This window comes from Mesoplodon mirus (assembly GCF_964341445.2).
Source record: "Mesoplodon mirus genome assembly, chromosome: 5".
In the NCBI taxonomy this organism is placed as follows: domain Eukaryota; kingdom Metazoa; phylum Chordata; class Mammalia; order Artiodactyla; family Ziphiidae; genus Mesoplodon; species Mesoplodon mirus.
In genome coordinates this window covers 121,523,106-121,550,985 of record NC_138980.1, presented here as the reverse complement: position 1 = coordinate 121,550,985, position 27,880 = coordinate 121,523,106, and the positions used below count along the sequence as shown (strand labels likewise).

Sequence of the window (27,880 nt, the reverse complement as noted above, 5' to 3'; positions counted from 1 at the left end):
TTAGTCTATGGATACTCTTTGCCTGCCACTTTATTTTGAAAGTACTAATACAAATGAGAAGAGATAAAAATAAAAGTGAGGGGGGGCTTCCCTGGTGGTGCAGTGGTTGAGAATCTGCCTGCCAATGTAGGGGACATGGGTTTAAGCCCTGGTCTGGGAAGATCCCACATGCCGCCGAGCAACTGGGCCCGTGAGCCACAACTACTGAGCCTGCATGTCTGGAGCCTGTGCTCCGCAACAAGAGAGGCTGCGATAGTGAGAGGCCCGCGCACCGCGATGAAGGGTGGCCCCCACTTGCCTCAACTAGGGAAAGCCCTCGCACAGAAACTAAGACCCAACACAGCCAAAAATAAACAAACAAACAAACAAACATTTTTTTTAAAAAGTGAGGGGCTTTTAGTGAAGTACTTTTCAAAGGCATGTGACAATCTGGCAAGTACAGATGTCAGATCCTTTGCAATCCAGTGCAGAAAGGCTGTGATATCTTAGTTTCTAGATATAGAAGCTGACTAAAGATATTTTTGAAAGCTGCTTTTTATTTTTTTCTCATTTAAAAAATCAGGAGCAGGTAATTACATGGGTAATACACTTCAAGAAATTAAATTGATTGAAAAGCAAGCTCTAGAGGTTCTCATCTTAAACTCTCATCAGAATCTTCTACCACATTTCACATGCCATGGCTATCACTACACACAGCGATACATGATGATATCAAAATCCTTCAGTAATCTTATGTATCTCTGAGAAACTGACCTAAAAAGACAATTTCAAGCTAAATGCATTTACCTGTCCGGTTTCTTCTTCCAGTTTCTCATAAAGTTTGATGCTATCATAATGTATTTTCTTTAAGTTTATTCCAGGATGAAAGTAAGTTGTTAAACCTGCCTTAAAAGTGGGGAGGAAAGGAAATACCGAAAAAAATTAACATTCTCATAATGTTGACAGTTTATCTGTTAAGAAGTAATTTACTACTGGCAAGAAATTGACAAGCACCAGCCAGTCCTCTGGGATGAGAACACATCAGCAAGAGTTTGAATGCACATTGCATAAGGCTCGTGACAGTTATAAGAACCCACTTGAACCACATAAATGAGAGCCAGCAACAAACATATATAGTAAGTCCGTAAAAGTTATTAGGGAAAGGATTGTTTGCAGATTCAGAAATGGGATGACTTAGATGGAATCACTTAGGTTAGGAATGTACGCTATTAGGAAAAATATGGGGGGACGGCATACAATGTGGACTCAAACCAACAAAGCATGTGTTCCCTTAAGGAGAAAGACTATGAACAAGCAAGCAAAAAGTTTTCCTTGTCCCAATCCCCACCATTCCCTTGAATCGAGTGGCCCTATTTTCTTTCTTGAAATTTCCAAAATTGAAGAAGTAGAACATTCCTAGGAATTAGAGCCTGTTGAGTGATGAACAGACCTTTGTCATAGCTTAACCAGTTGATGAATGAGCACATAGATTATACCCTGCAAACATTTCCTGAATAAATATTGAATAATCACTCTCAGGAAAATATCTAAATATTACCTGCCAAACCCCTTTTTATCAACTCTGGCGGATGCAATATAGTATCCAGACAAAGAATTCTAAGCAATGATATGAAGCAGGTTCTCTCAGTTAAGTATCTGGGGCCCCATTCAGCAGCTAATTTATCCTGGAAAGCTCATCTGAATATAATCTGTTTAAAATAAAGTCTGTTTGCGAGTATTTATAAAGTTCTTCATGTTGGGCATTTGGTTCTACTGATATCACTTATATGCAGAATCTAAAAAAAGTGATACAAATGAACTTATTTACAGAACAGACATAGACTCACAAGACATAGAAAACAAACTAATGGTTACCAAAGGGGAAAGAGCCAGGGGAGGGATAAATTGGGAATTTGGGATTAACAGATACATACTACTATATATAAAATATTGATAGATAAACAATGAAGACCTACTATGTAGCACAGGGAACTATATTTAATGTCTTGTAATAACCTATAATAGAAAAGAATCTGAAAAAGAATATATATGTATAACTGAATCACTTTATTGTACGCCTGAAACTAACACAACTTTGTAAATCAACTGTACTTCAATTAAAAAAAAAAATCCGCCATTTAAGTTCATCAGTGATCCTTTATGGACCAGAATCCTCTGTGTCTATCAAGTACTTGTTCAAGCATTTGGCTACTTTTCCAAGAAAAATGTTGGCCCGACGTCATAGGTCCTCTCATAGCACAGCCCCATAATGAGGCAACTGTGAGTCAGGTTCCCTAACTTTCAGCCAAATATCACATCCTTCTTTACATGCTTGGTATCTAGTGTGATATGAAGTTTTCTAGTTCAATAATAGAGAATCTCTGGCCTTCAGGCGTCTTCTAAAGAACTCAATTTTGTTTTCAATATATCTTGTGTCAGTTGAGAAAATGGATATTCACAAGCCTGGGCCTAGGGTTCTGTTCACCATTCACTCCTCAAGATCCTGTAAGTTTAACCTAAGTTAAGCCAGACCACCCGAAAATGATATATCTACACTACATCAATCTTCTTCCCCACCCTGGAAAGCTGTTTTCATAGAATGAGTTAATGATCTCTCTACTGAAAGAGTCACATCAGTTTGTTTTGTAAAGCTCTTACTCAAAACATTTAGCTCAATATCCTTTTTTTAGGGAACAAAGTCTTCTAGGAATTTCTGGTCAAGGAAAAATTGGTCTGTCTTATTGAAATGCTATAACTATTTCTACTGAACAATTCATACAACCCTAGCTTCCTTGCTGCCAGGACAGTCAGAAGTAAATCCTGAGCTCAATTTTTTGTCAGGTTAAAATTACACACACACACACACACACACATATATATATATATATATAAATATAATTTTTGTATTCCTTACATTTTTTATCAACCAGTTTTTGTCTTTTGATCTGTGTTTAAAATTTGGGGTCAACCGTATCTGTGCTTTTATTGTGAGTTATTTGAATGTAATGTCCTGCATGGTATTTATTGTTAACTTGTGTGTCAGTCCTGTGGCATGGGGTGGAAGAAGGGTACAATGTTTTTCCTTTCTGGGCTCCAGCAAAGATATTTTAAGTGGGAAGTTTGAAGAAGAAGAAGAAAAACTGTTCTTATCCTTCAAGATTTTATAGTCTGATTGGGGTCATGAAACTTTCATACATGAAACAATGAAATCAAGAGCATATGATTAAGTGCCTGAGCATAGAGAGAAAAACACAAGAACTAAGGGAACTAAGAGAAGAGAAGATGCTGGAAGGATCACAGAAGGCTTCATGGAGGACAGGCAGGGACTTACTTTCGATTTGAAGAAAGAAAATGATTATATTTGGTGGAGAAGATAAAAGAGGGAAGATGAAACACAGACAAGAATAATCATTAAGACAACAAGGTCCTATTGTATAGCACAGGGAACTATATTCAATATCCTGTGATAAACCATAATGGAAAAGAATATTAAAAAGAATATAAATATGTATAACTGAATCACTTTGCTGTACAGCAGAAATTACCACAACATTGTAAATCAACTATACTTCAATTTTAAAAAAAGAATAATCATTAAGAATTATAACCCTTTGAATAAAATAAGAATTTATAAATCCTTGTTGATATAAATAAATAAATAAGTAGGGAGAGTGGAAGGCTCTTCCTTCTAGCAGACCAACAATAAGTATGAAAGAATGATGCAGTTAGAAAAATCATCCATGGATGCTAAAGCTAGTGATGTTCTCTCTCTTTAATAATCCTTCCCGCTCTGTCATGAGCCTCTACAGCCTCAAAAAGCCCAGTGACTGACCTCAAGCCTTCCCATATCCCAGTGCTTCCATGCACTTGCATCCAATAAAAATATTTGAGCATACCCACTAAAATATGTGTATTTCTTTATTCCCACATGACATATAAATATGTATTACTATATTAGCAGAGATCATAAAACACACAAAAACAACTGGAAATGAATTAAATATTGTAAATAATTCTTACTTTATTGATTGTGCAGAAAGGTTTTTGAATTTTAAAAATTTATTGTGTAGAAAAGCTTTTGAATATTAAGCTTATTAATATTTTAGCAAGGGCTATGTAATATTTTATATTACTAAAATATATATGTTGGATTAACGTTGGCAAAACAGCGATTTGAAGGTCTAATTTCTTGGTGTGTTTTCTTTTGTGATGGTTTGAATGGCTGTGATAGCTGAAGAAGCTATCTGTCAATGATACAAAGATGTAAGTGGGAGAAGTGCCCCCTCTTGGCTGTACTCTCTGTATCTTGACGCCACTTCTTCCATTCCCATCACCACCTACCAAAAGGTTTTTACTGAAATTTGACTATTAATGTTTCACGTTCTCTTGTCCATCAGCTTTTATAAGTTAATTGGGAGGTACTGCATTTTACATTTTAAAAAATGGGTACAAACCCACTGAGACTCCTCATTTGGGAAAATGTTAAATGGGTTTAAACTTAACTTTAAATTTATCTCTTGCATGTATGAGAGTTTTTTCTAGGTGATACATAGCATTTTGGCCAGAAAAATCTAATAATGATACCAACATTTCCAAACACCCCTTCTCAAAATGCTTTCTTTCCAACAGGACTATTTTCCAAAAATTATTTTTCACTTATTGTGAGCATCACCTTGACTTTGAAGGAATAAACTGCATCTTTTGTTTTGTATGTATCTACTACATAGAATTACTGGCAGCCACTTCCATCACCACAAAGATCACCAAATTGGGGACACCTGTCTTTTTGTAAAAGAAAAACTTTTTTTACAACTCTTTTGATTATTGTTATGGGATAACCAACAAACCTCTGTGTAGTACAACACATTCCCTCTCCCTTTCATCACAAATAATATTATTTAAAGCCTTGTTTCTATAAAATCGATCATAACATTGGTATCCTATAGCATGTGATCTGCAATATGTCATGACAGACTGAAGACAAAATAAATAATGGGGACGCTCCCATTGTGGAGCACCACCCTCTCCCTTAGGCAACATTGGTATCATACACAATATGTCACCCACATCAAAGGTGAGGGCTATTTATAAAGATTAGTAAAGCTTAATGTCTTTCTTATATTTTTAGATAAAAATAAACAGAGGGCTTCTCTGGTGGCGCAGTGGTTGAGAGTCTGCCTGCTGATGAAGGGGACACGGGTTCATGCCCAGGTCCGGGAAGATCCCACATGCTGCGGAGCGGCTGGGCCCGTGAGCCATGGCCACTGAGCCTGCGCGTCCGGAGCCTGTGCTCTGCAACGGGAGAGGCCACAACAGTGAGAGGCCTGTGTACCGCAAAAAAAAAAATAATAATAATAAATAAAATAAAATAAACAGAAAGGTCTAACATTGTCTTCCTACACCCCAAATGGATAATCTTGCATCTTTAGTCCTCAGCCCTCCAAAACATCCACTTTGACACCATTCCCACGGGCAGCCTCTCCTGGGGACCCCATATGCCAAAACTGCTTCTTTCTCCATTCTCTCCCCTTTCCTTCCATCCTACAAGAAATGTTCTATATTAGCAGTAGTATTGGGGGCTGACAGAACAGTCTCGTTAAAATCCAGCAAAACCTCAAGGCTATTGGATTTGTGATTCCATTTTGAATATTCACATTGCAAGCTGTGCCCTCCTCCCCGGCGCATCTGATTCCTGCGTGTCCCAGAAATGTGTAGCCTTGAGCACATGTTATTCTTCAGTGAGACTGCCTTTATTTTTGTAGTCTGCCCCTTCAGCTGGCCCCCCAAAACGTCCACATTCTCATATCTGCTCCAAAATTTCTCTGTGTTAAAAAATGAATGGATAAAGAAAATGTGGCATATATATAATGGAATATTACTCAGCCATAAAAAAGAAATTCTGTCATTTGCAACAACATGGATGGAACTTGACAGCATTATGCTAAATAAAACAAGACAAAGAACTATAAATACCGAATACCATATGATCTCATTTACATGAGGAGTCTAAAAACAAACAAAACAATGGAACTCAGAGATAGAGAGAACAGATTGATGGTTGCTAGAGGCAGGGGTGGTGAGGGGGTGAAATGGGTGGAGGGGGTCGAAAGGCACGAACTTCCAGTTATAAGATAAAGAAGTCCTGGGGATGGAACGTACAGCATTGTGACTATAGTTAACAATACTGTATTGTATATTTGAAAGTCGCTAAGAGAGTACATCTTAAAAGTTCTCATCACAAGAAAAAAAATTTGTATCTATGTGTGGTAATGGATGTTAACCAGACTTATTGTGATCATTTTGCAATACATACAAATATCAAATCATTATGTTCTACACCTGAAACTATTATGTCAATTATATCTCAAAAAAATTCTAATCTGTGGCATTTCTTCAGGATGCTCTCTGGTGGGAGACCCCCTTGTTTGCAAGAAATACTCTATTCAGCTTCCTAGGGCAATCCAGTTTTCTTTTCCTTTATTTGTAGGGGCCCAAATAACCTGGCTTCTGATGCCTGAGTCCATCTTGAGCTCACCCTGCATGAATCTTATTTTGTGAACCAGAGCCTACTACTTTGTTCACAAAGCAGAAAAATGCCTTTTCCACTCATTCTGGTATCTCTCTGCTTAAGGGGAAATTATTTTGCACAGTTAACTTTTAAGAAGAAGCCATCATCTCAAAAACTTTGCCCACTTTTCTTAAAAGATCTTAGGCTAAGGATATGTTGCTTTATTGTTATTATTATTATTCGTGGGATGTTTAAGAAGTAATATTCAGGGATTCTAGTTATTCTAGTAACTAAATTGCAGGTTACATCAAGTCAATCCACTATAAATGAACAAAAAAGTAATTAAAATATTAGAGTGTACACCCTCCTTAACAATCCGGAAGTGTTAAAAGGGTGTAAGCCCTCCCTCTCAGGATATTCCCATTTGCCAAAATTTCCCTCTGCTTACATGCTCTTACCTGGAGAGCCTCATGGCCCCCTTGCTCCCTCACTCCTGCCCAGTCTCTGCTCAAGTGTCATCTTTTCGAAGTAGCCTCCAGGCTCCTCCACCCCCATCATTCTTCATCCCTTTACCCCGCTCTACTCTGTGGCACCGATTACTCTAGAGCATCATTTGTGTTTTTTCCATCCGCCCCACCAGAATGTGGCTCCTTGAGGGCAGGGGCTTTGTTTTGCGCACTGCTGTGTCCTCACCTCCTAGAACAGTGCTGGCCTGACACAATATAGGCTCTTCATAAATATTTGTTGAAAGACTGACCGAATGTCCACTCAAAAGAAGTCATAGGAGAGCTGTGGGAGAAATGCAGGCTTCCTATTCCATGATAAAAGGAAATCTGCATAGAAAGTCTAGTTCAGGGAGGGGAGAAGAGCCAGAGGGTCAGTGGCTTCCTGGGCCCCTCTCTCCGGGTAGCAGGAAGCAAGCTGAGGGAGAACTGCTGACACAAGAGACAAATGTGCCTATGGAGACTCAGCAAAGACACTCAGGGAGGACCAGGTAGCTGGGCCTCCCTCCCAGACTGAGGAGTGAGAGGGCTGGCAGGGGAAGAAAGAAGGAAGAGGAGCAGGGCTTGATGCCATTTTTCGAGAAGTCTCCATCCAATTGGTGGGTGTGGTCTGACTATGTGACCACAGGGACTCTGGGGTGAAGTGGGCTTAAGTCTGGGCATCAATCTCCCCGAAACTCACCTGGAGGCAGGAGATCCAACTCTATCCCTTACCGTGAGCAGGTTCTGGGTGTCAAAAGGCCCCTAAAAGCAGGGTTCCCTCTTGTCTCAGTAGGGGAAAGCTAATGATGGAAAGGGATGATGAGCAGAAGCTAACAATGCCCAACTTGTTTTTAAATTGAAGTATAGTTGAGTTACAATGTTACGTTAGTTTCCGGTATACAGCAAAATGATTCTGTTATACATATATATATATTCTTTTTCATATTCTTTTCCATTATGGTTTATTACAGGATACTGAATATAGTTCCCTGTGCTATACTGTAGGACCTTGTTGTTCATCCCAACTCTTCCTCCAAACAAAAACGGCACCTGCAGTCATAAAATCTTCCCCTCCCATCTTAGCTGATTTCACAAATAATTGATTTGGCAGTATGAAAGCAGTGTCAATCACCTCATTTACCTGAGCAGCTTTCGATGTAAGCCCAATTATTATACAGCACTGGAACAATTATACATACCATTAAATAGGCGAGATTGACTTGGTCGTGTGTTTCATTTAACACAACATGAAAGCTGTGTTGCATGTTCTCAGGCCTCATAGTTAAGTCCTCATGAAGCCAAGCTGTTGTCTCACAGCACTAACTTAAAATCATAAATCAATAAACATAAAAGGATCACTAAAGCCAGGTGAGGGGACGTAGGTAAAGGTCTCACAGGCCTGTATTCAGGATCACCCAGCCACTATCCTTCAGTACAAAAGCTAACATTTACTAACCACTTACCATAATTACTTTACACATATTAATTCAATCTTCATCACAACGCTATTAGGTAGGTACTATTAATATTCCCATTTTACACATCAGGAACTAGAAACTTAAGTAAGTTGCCAGAAGTCACATAAGTAGAAAGTGACAGAGTCAGGATTTGAATCCAGAGTCATATGTTCAAGATTATCTTCTTATGATTATCAACATCATAAATGTTGATCACCCACTTAAAGTATACCAACTAAACTGCAATTGCACCTTCCAGCGCTATGGAAAGGGAACTTGCTCTAAAGAGCTCTCAGTGGGGAGCTGTGAATAGGAAAAAAAATCAATTGCACAAGTGACAATTCAGTGCATATGACGCTGTTGAGATAGTTTTCTTACTGCGTGCCAGGTAGATCCAGCAGTGAGCTCCGATTTCTCCAGGAGGACCACATCTTTCATGCCTGCTTTGGCCAAATGATAAGCCAGACTCACACCAACGCAGCCACCTCCAATTATCACTGTTTCTGCCCTGTCTTTCCATCTTGTTTCTGCAGGTAAGGGTGGGTTTTCTTCTCTGGAAGACAGTTTTTTTTTTAATAGTAGCTTTACTAGGCTATGATAGTTATAGTTTTTTGGGGTTTTTTTCTGACTAGTGTGATTCTCCTTACTTATTCTTATAGTACTTAACATCTAGTGCCTGGGAGAGTTACATGTGCTGACAATCATTTGGGAGCCTCAACCTGACTTAGGCAACCTGGTTGGGGGAGGGAGGAGGAGGCATTTGAACGCCATTCCCCTAATTCTGACCCATTGTAGATACTTAATAGAGCTAAAGAATTGAATAGATGACTTCTTTTTCTCAAAGAAATCTAGAGAATAATTTTTATCAGTCTACTTTAAAAACTCACTGATAAACATTTTATTCCATTAAAAAAAAACCCATAATCATTATGAAGTCCATTATCTATAAATCTTGGATCACCTCCTCCCTCCAGTGTTTTCCAGGCTGAAGAGAGCCAGATGGAGTACAATGCTCTTCCTCGCTCAACGTCCTCTCACCGTGTACCTGCTTCTCCAATTATAAATATTGCTCAGTGGCTTGATATATTGATTTGCATGTCTTTCTTCCTAGCTAGATCATGAGCTTCTCCAAGACTCATTGTAAAAAGCAAGGTATAAGTAAGTCAAAGAAGACCATATATACACCTGCGTTTGCCTCCCCATACAGAAGACACTGCTAACAGTTGACTGGGGAAGCGAATGGGGGTAGGAGAGTCTTTGCACCAGGAACCCTTTGATATTCTCACTTTGAACGGTTGTGCATGGAAAAGAACACACATAATTCGAGAAGAAAGCCGAATGCCCACTTCTCGGGGTCGGAAGCACCCCTAACCCGGAGACCGCCTCAGCCTTGCGCTCGCACCCCGCAGCTGCCCAGCCGCGGGCCGCCGCGCAGACCCGGGCCCACTCACCCTTCGCGGCCGCAGACGGAGCGTAGGACGGGGGAGCCCCTCAGCGGGAAGCCCCGCAGCCGCAGCGCGCCCGGGCGGAACATGGCGAGGTCGAGGCCATAAGGCGAGGGCGCGGGCACCTACTCCCAAGCCAGCAGGCAGCAGGGGCGGCGGGGCCGGCGGGGCCGGCGGGAGGCGGTGAGACCCTCCCCTCGGCGAGGGGCGGGCTTCTGGCTCCTTGCGCTGCCCGCCACTCAGCGCCCGCCACAGCCGCTGCGCGATGGCACTGGCCGGAAGCCCCAGAGCCAAGAAGGTGAGTTTCGGGGAACCCGGGAGGTACTCAGCCCTCCTGGCCGCGGGGCTTCACCTCAGCCCCTAATCAAGCTCTGCTGCCTGGGCGAGGCACCTGGACGGCTCTGAGCCTCGGTTTACCCGCTCGCGAATCGCCTGGACGACGGTACTGCCTAGGTGTCAGGATGAGATAACAATATTGGGTAGCATTTATGGAGCCTTGACTCGCTGCCCTGCACTGCGCGAGTGCTTCATGCAACTTATCTCCTCTTCACGTTTATTCCCATTTTATAGGTGAGGAAACTGAGGCTCAGAGTCCGTCAGCTAGCTCAGGGTCACCGATCTAGTCCAGGTGGAGCAGGGGTTTGAAGTCTAGCCTTCGGACTCAGGCCGCGCTCACATTTCCTGCCCTCCGCCCGCCCGCACCTACAGCTCTTCGACTCAATGGCCCCAGTGCTCGTGCCCCTCGTGTGTTTGGGAAGGGCCGTTGCCTGGTCTCCCAAGCCTCGGACTGGCTTGAAACCGGTCCCGGGCATGCACACCCCTAGACCCGCGGCGGGGATGGAGGGTGGGGTGCGCGGAGCCAGGGGTGGGGCCTCCGCCTCATCTCACGCCGCAGTCTGGGTCTCCCGGCTCCCCTTTCCCGATCTGCTCGCCAGCTGTCGCCCTGTTCCCCCATTTTTACGCTGGATGTGTGTGTGGTGGGGAGAAGGGGTGACAAAACAAAATTAGGAAAAGGGCATGAACTTGGACGCGGGACATCTCCAAACTCCTCGAGGCAACCCACCTGTGCTCCCTAATTCAGAAGAGAGGGTGGGCAAGGAAGAGGGGATGTGCACCACCGTTTTATTTAGTAATACTAAAAAGATAGGAACAACCAAGATGCCCTGCAATAGTGGGCTCCGTAAATAAAGTGCATCCACGTAATAAGTTATTAGGCAGCCAATTAAAAAGCTAAGTATGGGAACAGGCAAAGTGCTTTGCAATGTTAAGTTACAAAAGGAGATATATCACAGACTGATCCCAACTACATAAAAATATTTATACACACACTGTAAGGAAGGACACAATAATGGTAGTAGTTACGTAAGATGTGGAATATAGGTTTAAAAAACTTAACAAAAAAACATATTCTGGTTATGCTTTTCTGATTATAAAGGTAAAATATGGGCATTGAAGCAAATGAGCATGATAAAAAGAAAAAGAAGCAAAGAACATTGTGCTGACTTCTTTCTCTGAACTTTCTCTAATACTATGTTCACTTTTACAGTTCATTTTTTTAAAGGTTTTTTAAAAAATGTGCTGTCCCTGTTCTATTTTTCCTGGCCTCTGCTCTTTGCAACACCAAGATGATCGTATGAGAATCCACGTTAATGTGTACGTGGGAGTTAAAACGTTAGTGGGGCAGAGCTAACCTCACCTCTCTGCTCAGCTAACAGGTGCATTTTAAGAATTCATTTAACTGCTACAGAGGACACCTCCAATTGCTTCTTTAATCCAAAAGAGCAGTCCTGGTGGCAATTTCAGGCAGATGGACCTCTGGCAGCTTCCTGCCATAGGGTGAAGTTGGTCTACTCCTCTGTGTATGAATAGAGGTGCCCTGAAGCCAGATCTTAAATCCAAGAGGTCTAGATACTGTTATCTGCAAAAGGAGGGCATAAATGCCTCTCAGAGATCACCATCAGATCCAACGCAGAGTCACTGCCACACTGAAAGGGAAGATGGAATGAAAATGTAAATATACTGCAAATAATTTACAGTGCTCTTTATTTTACACAATTCTGTCATTCTAGAGCTGGCTTTAGATCATATAGGTGTTAGCAGTTAACTGAGGTGGTAAGTCTAGTGGTGAAGGAGGGGCTAAAAGATGCTCTGAATTCAAATATTGATAATTTACTTATTTTGCTAATGGCTGTTTAGAAAACTGGCAAAATTTAAAATGTTGGACAAACATCCAGATAACAGATCAAAATGCCTTACATTTACTTGGTATCATGAAGGCAACAGTCAAAATTTGCACTGTCATTTTCTTAAAATCCTAGCTAATTTTCTAGTAAAGAGTATCATCTTTTTCCTCCTTGTCAGGACCAAGCTTATAGCATATGTGAGGTATGTGCCATTTTCAAAACAGTCCTGTCCATCTGCTAACTCTTGGCATATTTTATTAAGGGCCTACTCTTTGTTAGGTGCTGTATGAGGTGATAGAGATAGAGCCTCAAGCATCTTACAGCCAAACAGAGGTGACAGGAAAGTAACCAGATACGCAGCACAGGTGATAGATGCAGGAATAGAGGATGTATGAACTTAAGCAGGAGACAAAGGAGGATGTAATCACGAATAAGAGTAGGTCAGGCAAAGCTCTGCTCTGGCAGCAATGGAAGATAGTTTAGAGTGGGCTGCAGTGAACTGGAGACCATTTCAGTAGCCCAGCGGCAGTGAGGATGGGGGGACATATGTGAGATGTGTTGAATAGATATGCCTGGTGTAAACCTATGACAGACTGGAGGTGGGAGGTAACAGACTAACCTATAACAACCAAATTGTGTGTTAATGTTTTTCCCCTCTAGAGGCATTGTTTGACGTGTAGTATTAAATCTGATGAGGTTAATCTGGTTAACTTCATTGAATGTGTTAGATTTTCAAGATGCAATTTTAGAAAGATGCAGATACCTCTGACTCTCTCTTCTATGTCCCTCTGCAACATTTATTACACTGTGCTGTGATAATCTGTTGACCTAATGGCCTTCCCCAAGGTAGCCAGACTTGGAGCTTCTTGAGGGCAAGGACCATGTCTTATTCCAGCATTTACCCCTCCTGCCTAGAACTGGACCTGGCATGTGGGAAGGTCTCAATGAAAGCTGAAAGTTTAAGTCATTTTCCTATTTTGAAAGTCCAAAATGAAAAGAGCAAATTTCATTTCATGGAGGGAGTAGGGAGAGAGGTGAGAACCATAGAATACATTGACATTTCTTCTACATTCAGCTAAAATTCATCTTTAGATATAAAACCTGGGAAAATAACCAGAGTCAGGAGCTCTCTCTGTCAAAATAGTGTTTATGGTTAACAGAGCTGAGCTCCATTCCACTTCCCTCCACAGGAAAATGGAGATGTGGTGGAGATAGTGGCCTGGTACTTAGCCTCAGGGCAACCGCTTCTAATGTACCTTCCTGGGCCGCAGACATGACTGGTTAGAAGGGGCAGCGGGAGCCTTTCCTCCCCCATTCATGCACTGCTCTGTGTCCAGCTGTAGGCAGGGCTGAGAGGAACTGGCTGGTATTTTCAACAAAAGGCTGTATCTTCAACTAATGCAGTCTATACAAGAGGGATAAGGATCCCCATGGGGGTGTTTGCAGTTTTTATAAATCGCAGGGAAGTTCTCTCTGAAAAAATGACACTTGACCAAAGACCTGAAGAAAATCAGAGGGCGAGCCATTCAGGTATCTGGGGAAACACTTTGTAGACAATGGAAACCATAGCTTTGGATAACTGCCCTGGATGCAACCTTATATTCAGATTATGGGTGGGCTGACTAGAAAGGTGGTAAATAGAGACTAGGTTAGGAATTTAGAAGGTCTGATGTCTGCTTTTTCACTTACTGAGCTCTGTGATCTTGAGCAAGTCACTTAGCCTCTCTGAACCTCAGCTTCCTCATTTATAAAGTGGGAATAAAAACTATCCGCCTTGCCTAGCTCCCAAAGTTGTTAAGAGTACCAAATGATAACGTGTCTGTGAACATGCTGGAAAATGTAGGGTATAATTATAAAATGTTGTGTCCAATAGGATTATGTCCAGTGGTTCACACACAAAAGAGGTTTATTTTTCTCATCTAACGAGAGGTCTAGCGGACGGTCACCGTCCATGGCCTCTGCAGCTACTTCAAGATGTCATTAAGACACCAGGCTGCGGTTATCAGCCTGCGTGTGGCTTTCGGTGGCATGGCTGCAAGGTGATGGCTATACCTCCAGGGCTTAAGTTGACATTCCAGACAGGACAGAGAAAAAGGGACAGGAGGGAAGGGAGTGGGCATCTGTATCAGGAAAGCAAAACTTTTCTAGAAATCTTCAGCAGACTTTCACTTATTTCCCATTGGCCACCACTGTGTCACATGGCCACCCCACTCAGCAAAGGAGCCTGAGGATTTTTTTAAGTTGGGGACATTGTCTCCCCAAACAAAATATATTAGCAAAGAAGAGGAGAAAAAAATGCACATTAGGTGACTAGCAGTGTCTGCCACAAACATCTTGAAAAACCAAAATAACCATTATGGAATCAGCACTCTAACTACAATTTGACTCAGATTAAATTGTATTTGAGAAAAAATAGTCACAGAACTTTGCACAAAACAAGTACCTAGATTGTCCAATAATAGAGTATTCTCAATCTTTCCGAAATACTATTAGGCACGGATGATTTCAACAGAACTGGAGCTGTGAGAGCATTGTACCACCTTTCCTAAAATTAGAAACTGCTTTTAGGGAAAAAAAAAGAGGGGTCTTAGGTGATTTTTCTTTCTCTTCTTCAGGGCATTTTGGAACGTCTGGATAGTGGGGAGGTTGTGGTTGGAGACGGCAGCTTTCTCATAACTCTGGAGAAGAGGGGCTACGTGAAGGCCGGGCTCTGGACTTCAGAAGCTGTAGTAGAACATCCAAATGCAGGTCGGTGCCAGCATCACCCCTGAGTATTTATCTGGGTGACATTTTGCTTAAATCTGACTGAGAGAAGATAAAAGCGAGCATTTTCTTTTTTAAAAAAATTAATTTGTTTTATTTATTTATTTATTTTTGTCTGCACTGGGTCTTCGTTGCTGCGTGCATGCTTTCTCTAGTTGCGGCGAGGGGGGGCTACTCTTTGTTGTGGTGCGCAGGCTTCTCATTGTGGTGGCTTCTCTTGTTGAAGAGCATGGGCTCTAGGCGTGCAGGCTTCAGTAGTTGTGGCACACGGGCTCAGTAGTTGTGGCTCATGGGCTCAGTAGTTGTGGCACACGGGCTCAGTAGTTGTGGCTCATGGGCTTCGTTGCTCCTCGGCATGTGGGATCTTCCCAGACCAAGGACTGAACCCGTGATGCCTGCATTGGCAGATGGATTCTTTTTTTTGTTTTTTTTTTTGTTTTTTTTTTTGTGGTACGCGGGCCTCTCACTGTTGTGGCCTCTCCCGTTGCGGAGCACAGTCTCCAGACGCGCAGGCTCAGTGGCCATGGCTCACGGGCCCAGCCGCTCCGCGGCATGTGGGATCTTCCCGGACCGGGGCACGAACCCGTGTCCCCTGCATCAGCAGGCGAACTCTCAACCACTGTGCCACCAGGGAAGCCCCATCAGCAGATAGATTCTTAACCACTGCGCCATCAGGGAAGTTCTGCGAGCATTTTCTAGGGACTGTTTCACTTGCCAAAACTGCCAAGATGTGGAGACGGTGGCAGTACACGAGCTGAAGAAAGGGCTCCTCTCTCCTCTACACAGACACACACACACACACACACACTTGCATCCTCATATTCAGGGAGTGCTAAAATATACATACCAATATTTGTTCCATGAATATTTATCTTGTATATTCAAGAGTTTCCTTAACATAGTAAAACTGTTATTGCTTCAGATTCATCCTTCTGGCTAATTTGCATATGATATTAAAACAGTACATTTGGTAGGGACAATTAATGGTAACCACCAGCTTAACAGAATATAGACAGTAGACAGCCAGGTTCTGTTGAGTGGAGGGGAGGGACAAAGAAATAAACACAGTTATACCTCATCCTCCTGGCTGAAAAAAAAAGAGTTGGAGGTAGAAACTGTGATAGGATTGGTTAGTAACATCAAATTGGAACTTTATTTCTATGTTTGCTCTTTTTTATATTTGCTGTTCTAACTGAAAGTGGGAAATAAAGCCAAAGAAGATATGGGTGAAACGGGATACAAGCTGGGAATGGAACTTTTGATCCACTCTGATTTTATTCATATATACACAGTGTATCAGACAAACATGGGGTCATGTCTAGGTCCATCTACTGACCAGCTGAGTGACCTTGAACAAGTCATTTGATCTCTGAGGATCCGTTTCTTGATCTGTCACACGGGGGCATGACATGGGCTGGTTGTGAGGACTTGTGAATTAACCCACTTGAAATGCCCATATAAGTACCCAATGGCCATGATTACTGTTTCATCAGACACCCAGAGTTATATGGTAGGACAGAGTTTTGTCTTTCTGGTGTTAGCAGGAAGATTTCATCTGACCCAAGAAGAACTCATTCTTAATTTTAGAAAATTCTTCTTTGCTCAACCAGGAAGAAAGTGTTGAAATAACAAGGATAAAGACTGAGGTGGGGAGGAGATGAAGAGAGAGGAAGGAGTTTCTGATGGGCCAGGGAAAGCTCCCTGACTGCGTCTCCCCAGCTGCTTGCTATTGAATACACTTGATGGGGGTGCCACCCATATGCATTCTGCCCACTGTGAGAATTCCCTCATCCTACTTTGAGGGCTCCCCAGTGCTGACTGTAAGCAGATGAGCTACATCCTTCATGACACCGGCAAATGAATAAACCCTCTCTAGACCAAGAGACCAAGGGACAGTTGGCCAACTGGGCCTTAGTGTCTGCATGTGACTGCACCAGGCCATGGGGCCCACTGGCAGGTCAACATGAGGCTACTCTAAACAGCCCCCATTTGGTATGGACTCTGCCTTGCCCTTAAATTCTGCTGACCTGAATCTGAATTTCTTTATAAGTACCAGATTTGAAATTGTGTATGATTGAAAGAGATGTGAGTGGATGAGCTGCCGCTGAAAATGATAGCTTCTGTGATTTTTACTTTTTTAATTTCAATGGAAAAAACAACTCCTTTGTAGTTCGTCAGCTTCACATGGAATTCTTGAGAGCGGGATCAAATGTCATGCAGACTTTCACCTTTTCTGCCAGTGAGGACAAAATGGAAAGTCAGGTAAATGATAATGGGGCAGGTGGGAGCAGGGAGGGGCGGGGAGAGGGATCATCTATAATAAAAATAACCTCTTGATGGGAATCCATGGAATTGACCTCATGTGTTACTACACTTTATTACAAACTCCTCCACATAAAATATCTATCCAGTAATTAATCATGATGTAAACATATATGTACTAAATAAATAAGCATTTTCTGTCTCTTTATCTAGGGGAGGGGGTAGGACTGGGAGAAAATATGCCATTAGAAGGGCATGACCATCCTTCTGTGATATGTTTTTGTAGGGAAAGAACACTTTATAGATGCTCTTGTTATCATCTCATTTCACATTCTTCTTTTCTGACTTGTCCATGTGGAGACAGGGCGGTCCTAGGGAACACAGCACTGGCCTAGGAATGAGGAGAATTGGGTTTTATACCCAACTTTGCCACCTATTGGTTGTGTGACTTTGTGTTAGACACTTAAAGGCATGGAGCACTGGTTTACTCTGCCAAATGGAGATAACTGATGCTTACATGCATAGGGTTGTTGAGAAAAGTGGGTAAGGATGTGGAAGTATTATGAGATATTCTGCAAATATAAAGTATTAATACTTGTAAACGTTAATGCCCATTTATTCATTCAACCAACCAACATTTATTGAGTACCTGTTATAGTCCATTCTCTATGCTAGATACAAAGATGATACAAAGGCATAGACGCTATTCTGAAGTGGCTCACAGTCAAGCATGGGAGACAAACAAATGAGCATTTACTAAAATCCAGTGTGGTAAGTACAATATGGACATACAAGCTCACTGAGAGTAGAGGAGATGATACCCAACTCTGCTCGTCTTCTCGAATTGCAGTTTAAACCCGCGACTTGTGCTCAAGCTACTTGCTCATTGCCCCCTTTGATATCTGTTATATCTCACCTTTAAAATGCCAGGCTCACCATGTGTACTCTTGCTGTCTAACCTCAGTGGGAAGCTGTAAACACCGCTGCCTGTGACCTTGCCAGAGAAGTGGCCAACAAAGGTGATGCTTTGGTAGCAGGGGGGATCTGCCAGACATCGTTGTACAAACACCACAAGGATGAAGCTAGAATTAAAAAACTTTTTCGACTACAGCTAGAGATTTTTGCCAGGAAAAATGTGGACTTCCTGATTGCAGAGGTAAGCCTAGCATTAAAGGGGCAGGGCTGGAAGGAGCTGTGGTGGGGAGGATAGAGGCTGTTGGGGAGTAAAGCCTAGAGGGTAGGCGGCTGTTCAGGCCTCACCATTAACACTCAGTGCTAAGTAGTAGTTTCCTTGCCCTCCTCCATCCCTGCCTTGCTCACTCCCATCTCTCTGCTTTCACTAAAGCTATAACATCTGAGCGATATTTTGAAGTTAGAATCAATAAGCATTGTCACTGACTGGATATGAAGGCCTGGAATATCCTCTTTCTCCCACCTCCCTATTTCCCATCATGATTGCTACCATCTAGAGTCAAGGCCTCAACCCAGCTCTTCACCCCCAACAAGGACAATAGCCTCCCAACTGCTAGTTCCCCAATCGCCCTACTAAACTTACTGAAAACCTTGCTACGTCAACCTTCCCAAGGCTTAGGGCTACCCAAGCCTGGCTAACCCACCAGGAAAAAATCATCTACAGAAATGAACACAAACTCTGCCCTATATGTTCTCCAGATGGATGAGAACACAAGTTTGTTTTTTTTTTGTTTTTTTTTTTTTTTCTTTTTGCGGTATGCGGGCCTCTCACTGTTGTGGCCTCTCCCGTTGCGGAGCACAGGCTCCGGACGTGCAGGCCCAGCGGCCATGGCTCACGGGCCCAGCCGCTCCGCGGCATATGGGATCCTCCCAGACCGGGGCACGAACCCGTATCCCCTGCATCGGCAGGCGGACTCTCAACCACTGCGCCACCAGGGAGGCCCCACAAGTTTGTTTTTTTAAGAATCTCTCTGTTGACTTTCTCTGCCATTCCTCACACACTGCTTCTGCAGAATCTAAGTCAAAAAGGAAGAAACAGGGAGATTTCTGCTAGCTTTTCTCCGCTTACTTAAATTAAGTTCAGCTTTTCAATTGTGGCACTTATGGGGTTTCCTGGGAAGCACCCCTGCAAATGGCCTCGGTTTACCAGACAAGGTGTCCTGTCTACCATTGGCAAAGACACTCAGTAGCTACCCCTCCCTTCTCTGTGCCTCGATGTTCTCATCTGGGGAAATAATCAGATTTCCCTTCTTACTTTATGGAGCAGTTTAGAATATCGAACTAGAAGTGAATATAAAAGTATTTTGAATTGTAAAGCATGATCAACAATTATTCTGCAGAGATCACCCAAGTTCCATAAAAAATGAGTCCAAAATTTATTAGCAAAACTTTTGTTCCTTCAAAAGTATGATTTTAAATACTCAGTTACTTTAAAACCTTTTTTAGTATGATATCTGAATGAAAACCTATATGTTATTGTTAAAGGAATTAAAATATTTACTCAGAAAAGTATTCTGTAGTCAGTCTGATAGAGACACATTTCTTAGCACATTTTATCACATATATTTGGTAATTGTTATAGCTGTTTTTGTAACATTTGTGGTCTACCACTCAAAATCTGCTTTATATTTGGACCAATAGAAGAACATGAACTTTCTCTTAGTATTTTGAACATGCTGAAGAAGCTGTGTGGGCTGTGGAAGTCTTAAAAGAAGCCAGAAAACCCGTGGCAGCCACCATGTGCATAGGCCCAGAGGGAGACATGCATGGTGTAACACCTGGAGAATGTGCTGTGAAGCTGGTGAGGGCAGGTAATGTGGACCCATGATGTGATAAGCAGTTCAGTTATTGTTTATGAAATGTTTCTTAACATTGGGAGAGCAGTTCAGAAATAAAAACATTAATTGGAATCGATCTCTTTATCTGTAAAACTTAGGAGGTGGAGGGGGACAGCTAATTTCTAAGACACCTTCCAACTATTAAAAAAGAAAACAAAGATCTTTGTGTCTGTTTTTGTGCCAGTACCATACTGTTTTGAAGACTGTAGCTTTGTGGTATAGTCTGAAGTCAGGGCGCATGATTCCTCCAGCTCTGTTCCTCCTTCTCAAGATTGTTTTGGCGGGCCTCCCTGGTGGCGCGGTGGTTGAGAGTCCGCCTGCCGATGCAGGGGATACGGGTTCGTGCCCCGGTCTGGGAGGATCCCATATGCCGCGGAGCGGCTGGGCCCGTGAGCCATGGCCGCTGAGCCTGCGCATCCAGAGCCTGTGCTCCGCAACGGGAGAGGCCACAACAGTGAGAGGCCCGCGTACCACAAAAAAAAAAAAAAAAAAAAAAAAAAAGATTGTTTTGGCTATTCAGGGTCTTTTGTGTCTTCATACAAATTTTTAAATTATTTGTTCTAGATCTCTGAAAAATGCCATTGGTAATTTGGTAGGGATTGCACTGAATCTATAGATTGCCTTGGGTAGTACGGTCATTTAAAAATATTGATTCTTCCATGTACAGTGGAGAAAGGACAGTCTCTTCAATAAGTGGTGCTGGGAAAACTGGATAGGGACATGTAAAAGTATGAGATTAGATCACTCCCTAACACCATACACAAAAATAAGCTCAAAATGGATTAAAGACCTAAATGTAAGGCCAGACACTATCAAACTCTTAGAGGAAAACATAGGCAGAACACTCTATGACATAAATCAGAGCAAGATCCTTTTTGACCCACCTCCTAGAGAAATGGAAATAAAGACAAAAATAAACACATGGGACCTAATGAAACTTCAAAGCTTTTGCACAGCAAAGGAAACCATAAACAAGACCAAAAGACAACCCTCAGAATGGGAGAAAATATTTGCAAATGAAGCAACTGACAAAGGATTAATCTCCAAAATTTATAAACAGCTCATGCAGCTCAATAACAAAAAAACAAACAACCCAATCCAAAAATGGGCAGAAGACCTAAATAGACATTTCTCCACAGAAGATATACAGACTGCCAACAAACACATGAAAGGATGCTCAACATCTTTACTCATTAGAGAAATGCAAATCAAAACTACAATGAGATATCATCTCACACCAGTCAGAATGGCCATCATCAAAAAATCTAGAAACAATAAATGCTGGAGAGGGTGTGGAAAAAAGGGAACACTCTTGCACTGCTGGTGGGAATGTGAATTGGTACAGCCACTATGGAGAACGGTATGGAGGTTCCTTAAAAAACTACAAATAGAACTACCATATGACCCAGCAATCCCACTACTGGGCATATACCCCGAGAAAACCATAATTCAAAAAGAGACATGGGGCCTCCCTGGTGGCGCAGTGGTTGAGAGTCCGCCTGCCGATGCAGGGGATACGGGTTTGTGCCCCGGTCTGGGAGGATCCCATATGCCGCGGAGCGGCTGGGCCCGTGAGCCATGGCTGCTGAGCCTGCGCATCCGGAGCCTGTGCTCCGCAACGGGAGAGGCCACAACAGTGAGAGGCCCGCGTACCGAAAAAAAAAAAAAAAAAAAAAAAGAGACATGTACCAAAATGTTCATAGCAGCCCTATTTACAATAGCCCGGAGATGGAAACAACCTAAGTGTCCATCATCGGATGAATGGATAAAGAAGATGTGGCACATATATACAATGGAATATTACTCAGCCATAAAAAGAAATGAAATTGGGCCTCCCTGGTGGCGCAGTGGTTGAGAGTCCGCCTGCCGATGCAGGGGATACGGGTTCGTGCCCCGGTCTGGGAGGATCCCATATGCCGCGGAGCGGCTGGGCCCGTGAGCCATGGCCGCTGAGCCTGTGCGTCCGGAGCCTGTGCGTCCGGAGCCTGTGCTCCGCAACGGGAGAGGCCACAACAGTGAGAGGCCCGCGTACAGCAAAAAAAAAAAAAAAAAAAAAAAAAAGAAATGAAATTGAGCTATTTGTAATGAGGTGGATAGACCTAGAGTCTGTCATACAGAGTGAAGTAAGTCAGAAAGAGAAAGACAAATACTGTATGCTAACACATATATATGGAATTTAAGAAAAAAAAATGTCATGAAGAACATAGGGGTAAGACAGGAATAAAGACACAGACCTACTAGAGAATGGACTTGAGGATATGGGGAGGGGGAAGGGTAAGCTGTAAAAAAAAAAAAAAAAAAAATATTGATTCTTCCAATCCAAGAACACTGTATATCTTTCCATCTGTTTGTGTTGTCTTCAGTTTCTTTCATCAGTGTCTTATAGTTTTTGGAGTACAGGTCTTTTGCCTCCTTAGGTGGGTTTATTCCTAGGTATTTTATTCTTTTTGATGCAACAGTAAATGCAACTGTTTCCTTAATTTCTTTTCCTGATGTTTTGTTGTTAGTGTATAGAAACAAAGCCAGACAGAGAAAGACAAATATCATATCACTTATATGTGGAATCTAATAAAATGATACAAATGAACTTATTTACCAAACAGAAATAGGCTCACAAACACAGAAAACAAACTTATGGTTCCCAAAGGGAAACAGGGAGGGGGGAGGGGAAAATTAGGAGTTTGGGATTAACAGATACACACTCCTATATATAAAATAGATAAACAACAAGGACCTACTGTATAGCACAGGGAACTATATTCAATATCTTGTAATAACCTATAATGAAGAAGAATCTGAAAAAGTATATATGTATAACTGAATCACTTGACTGTACATCTGAAACTAACACAACATTGTAAATCAACTATACTTCAATTTTAAAAAATAAACAAGTAAATAAATTGTGAAACAAGTAAATAAATGTATTTCTTTGCATAGGGGCTTCAATTGTTGGTGTGAACTGCCGATTTGGGCCCTGGACCAGCCTGAAGACAATGAGACTCATGAAGGAAGGCCTATGGGCTGCAGGACTGAAAGCACACTTGATGGTGCAGCCCCTGGGGTTCCACATGCCCGACTGTGGCAAAGGAGGGTTTGTGGATCTCCCCGAATATCCCTTCGGTAAGCTCAGGCACATATTAGAGACCCTGTGGTTTCTTGTTGTGACAAAACGGAAATGGCTATAAATGAACAACTACGGTACAGACTTACGATACGAGACTGTATAAGACAAAGACATTCAGTGTTAACCAAAAATTAGCTATCTGAGGAATTCATACTCTAAAATTTATAGTTTCTTCATTGAAAAAAGAAAATACCCCTTGAGCATCGATTGTTTGAAAATAGAGATGGTAACAGAAGTGCCATAACTATTGTATTACAGCACTGGAGCCCAGAGTTGCAACCAGATGGGATATTCAAAAATATGCCAGAGAGGCCTACAACCTGGGGGTCAGGTACATAGGCGGGTGCTGTGGATTTGAGCCCTACCACATCAGGGCCATTGCAGAGGAGCTGGCCCCGGAAAGGGGATTTTTGCCTCCGTCTTCTGACAAACATGGCAGCTGGGGAAGTGGTCTCAACATGCACACCAAACCCTGGATTAGAGCCAGGTAGGAATTTTTAAATTAACTTACTGTTTTCCTCTAATCTCATTTTATTTATTGTTAGCATTTTGCATGCACATGGTAATACAAATTCAAAAGTATAGAAGTATACAAAATGAAAGGTAAAAGCTGCCCATTTCTGACACCCATCCCATTCCAGGGGTAACCTGTTTGCCATTTATGTTTTAAAGTCTTATTTTTCTATTTCTTGTTTTATCAATTTTAAGTGGTAATTACCCTTTATGAAAGCTGAGGGATTTAAATCACATAATCTTCCCCCTTGCCCTGATCTCCTTTTCACAAATTTGACTTATTACATTTTTGCTTGTTCTGTAGGTGATCTTTACAAGTTTGAATTTCATGTTTAACTACTTGTTTTTTAATCCATCAATATGAGGCAGTATCTCTTGATTCCATTCTCTGTAAAATAAGAATTGCTTCCTCCATTTCCCTCTACTTTTCCTCCCTCATCTACCTCTTGGTTTCTTTAAGGTATACAACTACTTTTACATCATCAAGGTTTATAACCAAACACAGTATAAGCAAACACAGTGGCAATTCAGTAATTAAGTGTTCAATTCCATGTGAAATCAAGACTTGGAACATGTTTCAAACTGAAAATCTCGTTTTTTCCAGCAGGAGATTTCAATATGCAGGAAACCAGGGAAGGCCAGTCTGATCTTTCTCTTTCTCTGTCTTATGCTTCTAACCCTCCCTTCCCATATTGCTAATCATCGTTTCTGACCTCTTCAGATTCAAAGAGAGAGGAGAGCAGATGGAAAAGGGAGTAAACTTGTATTGCTTAATTGACACCCTATTAGGAAGACCACATTCTCTGGGCCTGGCAGATCCTCATGAGTGTATTTACAGTTCTTCAGAGGCTGCCACTGGAAACTTTTGTCTGTATTTCTCATGCCACAGGCATTGCATTTTTCTCTGAAAAATTTTCTCTGCTTCGCCCTCAGATCCCAACTTTCTCAGCAGGTCACTATAGATATACACTATTTTGGGGAGCCTCATTTTCCTTCCTGGTGTTTCTCTTGAGCCTGATTTTAAATATGCCCAGGCTGGCTCCCTCTCTCCTATTAGGCTCAAAACTGGCTAGAAGACTTTTCATCTTTCCTTTAAGGAGACAAACTGAGAGTGTGGTCTGATCCCAATTTAACCACACTATCTTCACTCACAAAGTAGCTGACCCTTTGGTCTCTGTGATCTAGATTTTCCAGTGTAGAGTCAAGTGAGGCATCTGACTGGCTCTTAGGCAACTACTTTGAAACTTCTGCAGAGTGTCTGTCTTGCTTTAATACCTGATATCTATCATATCTTGTGCCACCAATAAAATTTCCAATCTAATATCCTGGTACCCTGATCACTATTTTCTAAACATTATTCACTGCAGAACCAAGAGAAAGAGAAATAAACCTATTTTACAAAACCTGAGCCCCTTGTGAGAGAACGTTCCAAGCATTAAGGTCAAATTGATTCTCTCCTCTTAGATTTCATCCATAGTCCAAACTCAGGCCATATTTTAATTTGCTTCATAGTTGGACTTTCTTTGTACAATGTTTGGTTTTATAGGAATTTCTAATTAACTTTCTTTTTTATTGTTGAAAGAAGAATAATAGACCTTCACCTTCTCTAAGGTCTTCCAATATCTAAATTATACTGTTTGTTACAATCAATCACTTTATTATTGAAGGTATTTTTCTGGGGGCTCCTTGAATTACTGTTCTGTTTTGAATCATTCTCTCTCTCTCTCTGTCTCTCTCTCTCTCACCTGTCAATCTTTTCCATCTTTTAGAAACTAACCACAATTTCTGCTCTTCTCTAATCAGAGCTGTTATGTCTTTAATCCATTTTGTACTTCTTTATCCATTTCAGTAGAATTTAGAACAGTCTTCATTTTTGAACATTTAGGACAACGTTCCTAACGTAAATTAATTTAGATTGTAGAAGTAGGCAAGAAATCATTTAGGCAAACATTTCTTTGGGGAGGTATGGATATTTATCCAGGAAGATTTTTTTTATAGGTCTCATGCTTAGAAAAAAAAGTACTAAATAGAAATATAGGGACTTCCCTGGTGGCATGGTGGTTAAGAATCCGCCTGCCAATGCAGGGGACACAGGTTCGATCCCTGGTCTGGGAAAGATCCCACATGCCTCAGAGCAACTAAGCCCGTGCACCACAACTACTGAGCCCAGGCGCTCTAGGGCCCGTGTGCTGCAACCACTGAGCCTGCGCACCTAGAGCCTGTGCTGCACAACAAAAGAAGCCACTGCAATGAGAAGCCTGCGCACCGCAATGAAGTGTAGCCCCCGCTCACTGCAACTAGAGAAAGCCCGCACACAGCAATGAAGACCCAACGCAGCCAAAAAATAAGTTAACTAATTAAATAAAATGACTTTAAAAAAGAAATATAATTAAAAGGTGAGGAAAGGATACTTTGATGATGATTAAAATAGTTCAGATAAGTGAGAAATGGCTTTTTTAAATAAACACTGTCTAGGGATCCTTAAAATTCATTAGCAATTTCAAATAAAACATTATTCTATAGAATAAAGCCAGACATTCCTTGTACCCTAAACTCCCAAACATACTGATGTTCTCAAAAATTTGTGATTACCCAGAAGCCTGTAGACACCCCAGATTTCTGACATTTTCATCATCCAAAAATATTGGTTTATTCATTGTTTCATAGGTAAAATGGAAAAAACTATAAAAATACATTTAACACAAAGGTCTGTGACCAGGAACCTTTGTGTTCTTTGTCTAAAAACAAGGCACAAATACTGACAAATTAATTTGTATTCTGTTTTTGGTTACTTTTTGAAGAATTATACTTTGTCTCATTACATTTAAAACTGGTTTCATATACTTGTCATTATGTTAAAATATTGAGTAGAGCTAGAAGGACCCTGCTAGAAATTTCCGAATGAATATAATTCACAAAAACGTGTAAAATTCAAACATGTTGTCTTTTTCTGAAAGGTGGTATGAAACCCAGTGATTGTTATTGAGCATAGAAATGTAGAAAGACTCCTAGAATTAATGGATATGGGCATAGTTTTTCTGTCTGTATGGTGAAACTGAAATTCTACTTTAGCCTGGTCATCCACCAAACTTATGAGTATTTAGCCAATATATATATAAAGTATTGGACTCATAAAATAGACATGAATCTTTTAATCAATTAACTATATATTTTTTAAAACACAGGGCTAGAAGGGAGTATTGGGAGAATCTGCTGCCAGCTTCAGGCAGACCTTTCTGTCCTTCATTGTCAAAGCCAGACGCCTAAGGAGTAATGAAAGAAAACACTGAAATAGCAGAATGGAAAGAAATCCCCCTCAAGCCCCATCTGGAACCCTTCCTCGCCTCTATCCTCAGGCCACCCTGATGTCTCCAGCTGCTGAACAGCTAATGTGCTGTCAATTCAACACAGGATGAGTATTGCATTCCTGCTGTGCTTAAGCTCAGAGCAGGATGCTGGGGGAGATGCAAAGCTGATGCGAAAGGCTTCTCGTCCTCCAGGTACTTACTGTCCAGTAATGCTACAGGACATGCTTTTGAAGGGAATCAAGAATAGTGAAACTTGTCTTTTAGGGTGAATTTGAGATTTTAAAATAACGAAGTCTGTGAGCAACAAACCCAGTGATTAATTACAGAGACTAAACTAGGTACAGAAGGAGGATAGAGCAGCGTTCTAAACTAAAATGAAAGTAATGAGTCTGCCTTTCTTAAATGATTTGTATAATGACTCCAAAGGCAATCACAAAGGAAAAGATGCAAAAACTGTTTTAGGATTTTTTGAAATAATCATATAACCTTCCAAAGTGATTACTTTCAGAGATGATTTTTAAAATGTGTCTATATAATCACAAATAGCTAGATTATAAACTACTAAGGACAAGGACAATGTGATATGCTTCTTATATTTTTCCTTAAAGTATTTATCATTGTGCCAGGCATACTAATAGATGCTCAATGAGATACTTATGTTAATTGTTTAAAATAAATAAAAATAGATAAACAGTTTTGGAAGACCTTTTTAAAAGTCAGAGTTCAAATCTATCTTGGTCTAATATTTTCTTGACTTATGTTTGAGCTATTTGCTACATGCTAAATTCTATTTTTCAAAACAATGTATCAATTTGTAACAATGAAATTAAAAATAATTTACCTTTTATAAAAGTGTTTGAATACTTTAAATTTTACGGACATTCTTTGGAATAGTAATAACAACAAGCATTTATTACTTATGTTCCAAGCTCTTGCTTCTCTCTCTCTTTCTCTCTCTCTCTCTCCTCTCTATCATATATATATATATGACAAAAGCCAACCTACATTTATGAAACACACAGGTTTCATTTTGGGTTAGT

At 41.3% G+C, this 27,880-nt stretch overlaps 2 protein-coding genes across 3 annotated transcripts in view; one reads left to right on the top strand and one right to left on the bottom strand.

The window, feature by feature from the left end:
• The window catches only part of DMGDH (dimethylglycine dehydrogenase), a 61,766-nt gene extending 51,742 nt beyond the window's left edge, over window positions 1–10,024 (bottom strand). For both annotated transcript variants that reach the window (XM_082621733.1, XM_082621732.1), the window contains exons 1-3: window positions 9,881–10,024; window positions 8,808–8,982; window positions 787–885 (exon numbers count right to left, since the gene is read on the bottom strand). In XM_082621733.1, coding sequence (XP_082477859.1) covers window positions 787–885; window positions 8,808–8,982; window positions 9,881–9,963 — 357 coding nt within the window. In that variant the 5' untranslated portion in view covers window positions 9,964–10,024. The remainder of the gene's footprint in view (window positions 1–786; window positions 886–8,807; window positions 8,983–9,880) is intronic.
• Window positions 10,025–10,103: 79 nt separating this feature from the next.
• Window positions 10,104–27,657, top strand: LOC309804641 (S-methylmethionine--homocysteine S-methyltransferase BHMT2). The gene is made up of 8 exons (XM_082622065.1): window positions 10,104–10,172; window positions 14,673–14,805; window positions 16,991–17,082; window positions 18,047–18,238; window positions 19,718–19,865; window positions 22,833–23,015; window positions 23,278–23,506; window positions 26,718–27,657. Exons 1-8 carry the CDS (start codon window positions 10,140–10,142, stop codon window positions 26,797–26,799), a joined length of 1,092 nt encoding a protein of 363 aa, XP_082478191.1. The 5' UTR covers window positions 10,104–10,139; the 3' UTR covers window positions 26,800–27,657.
• The last annotated feature ends 223 nt before the right edge of the window (window positions 27,658–27,880 follow it).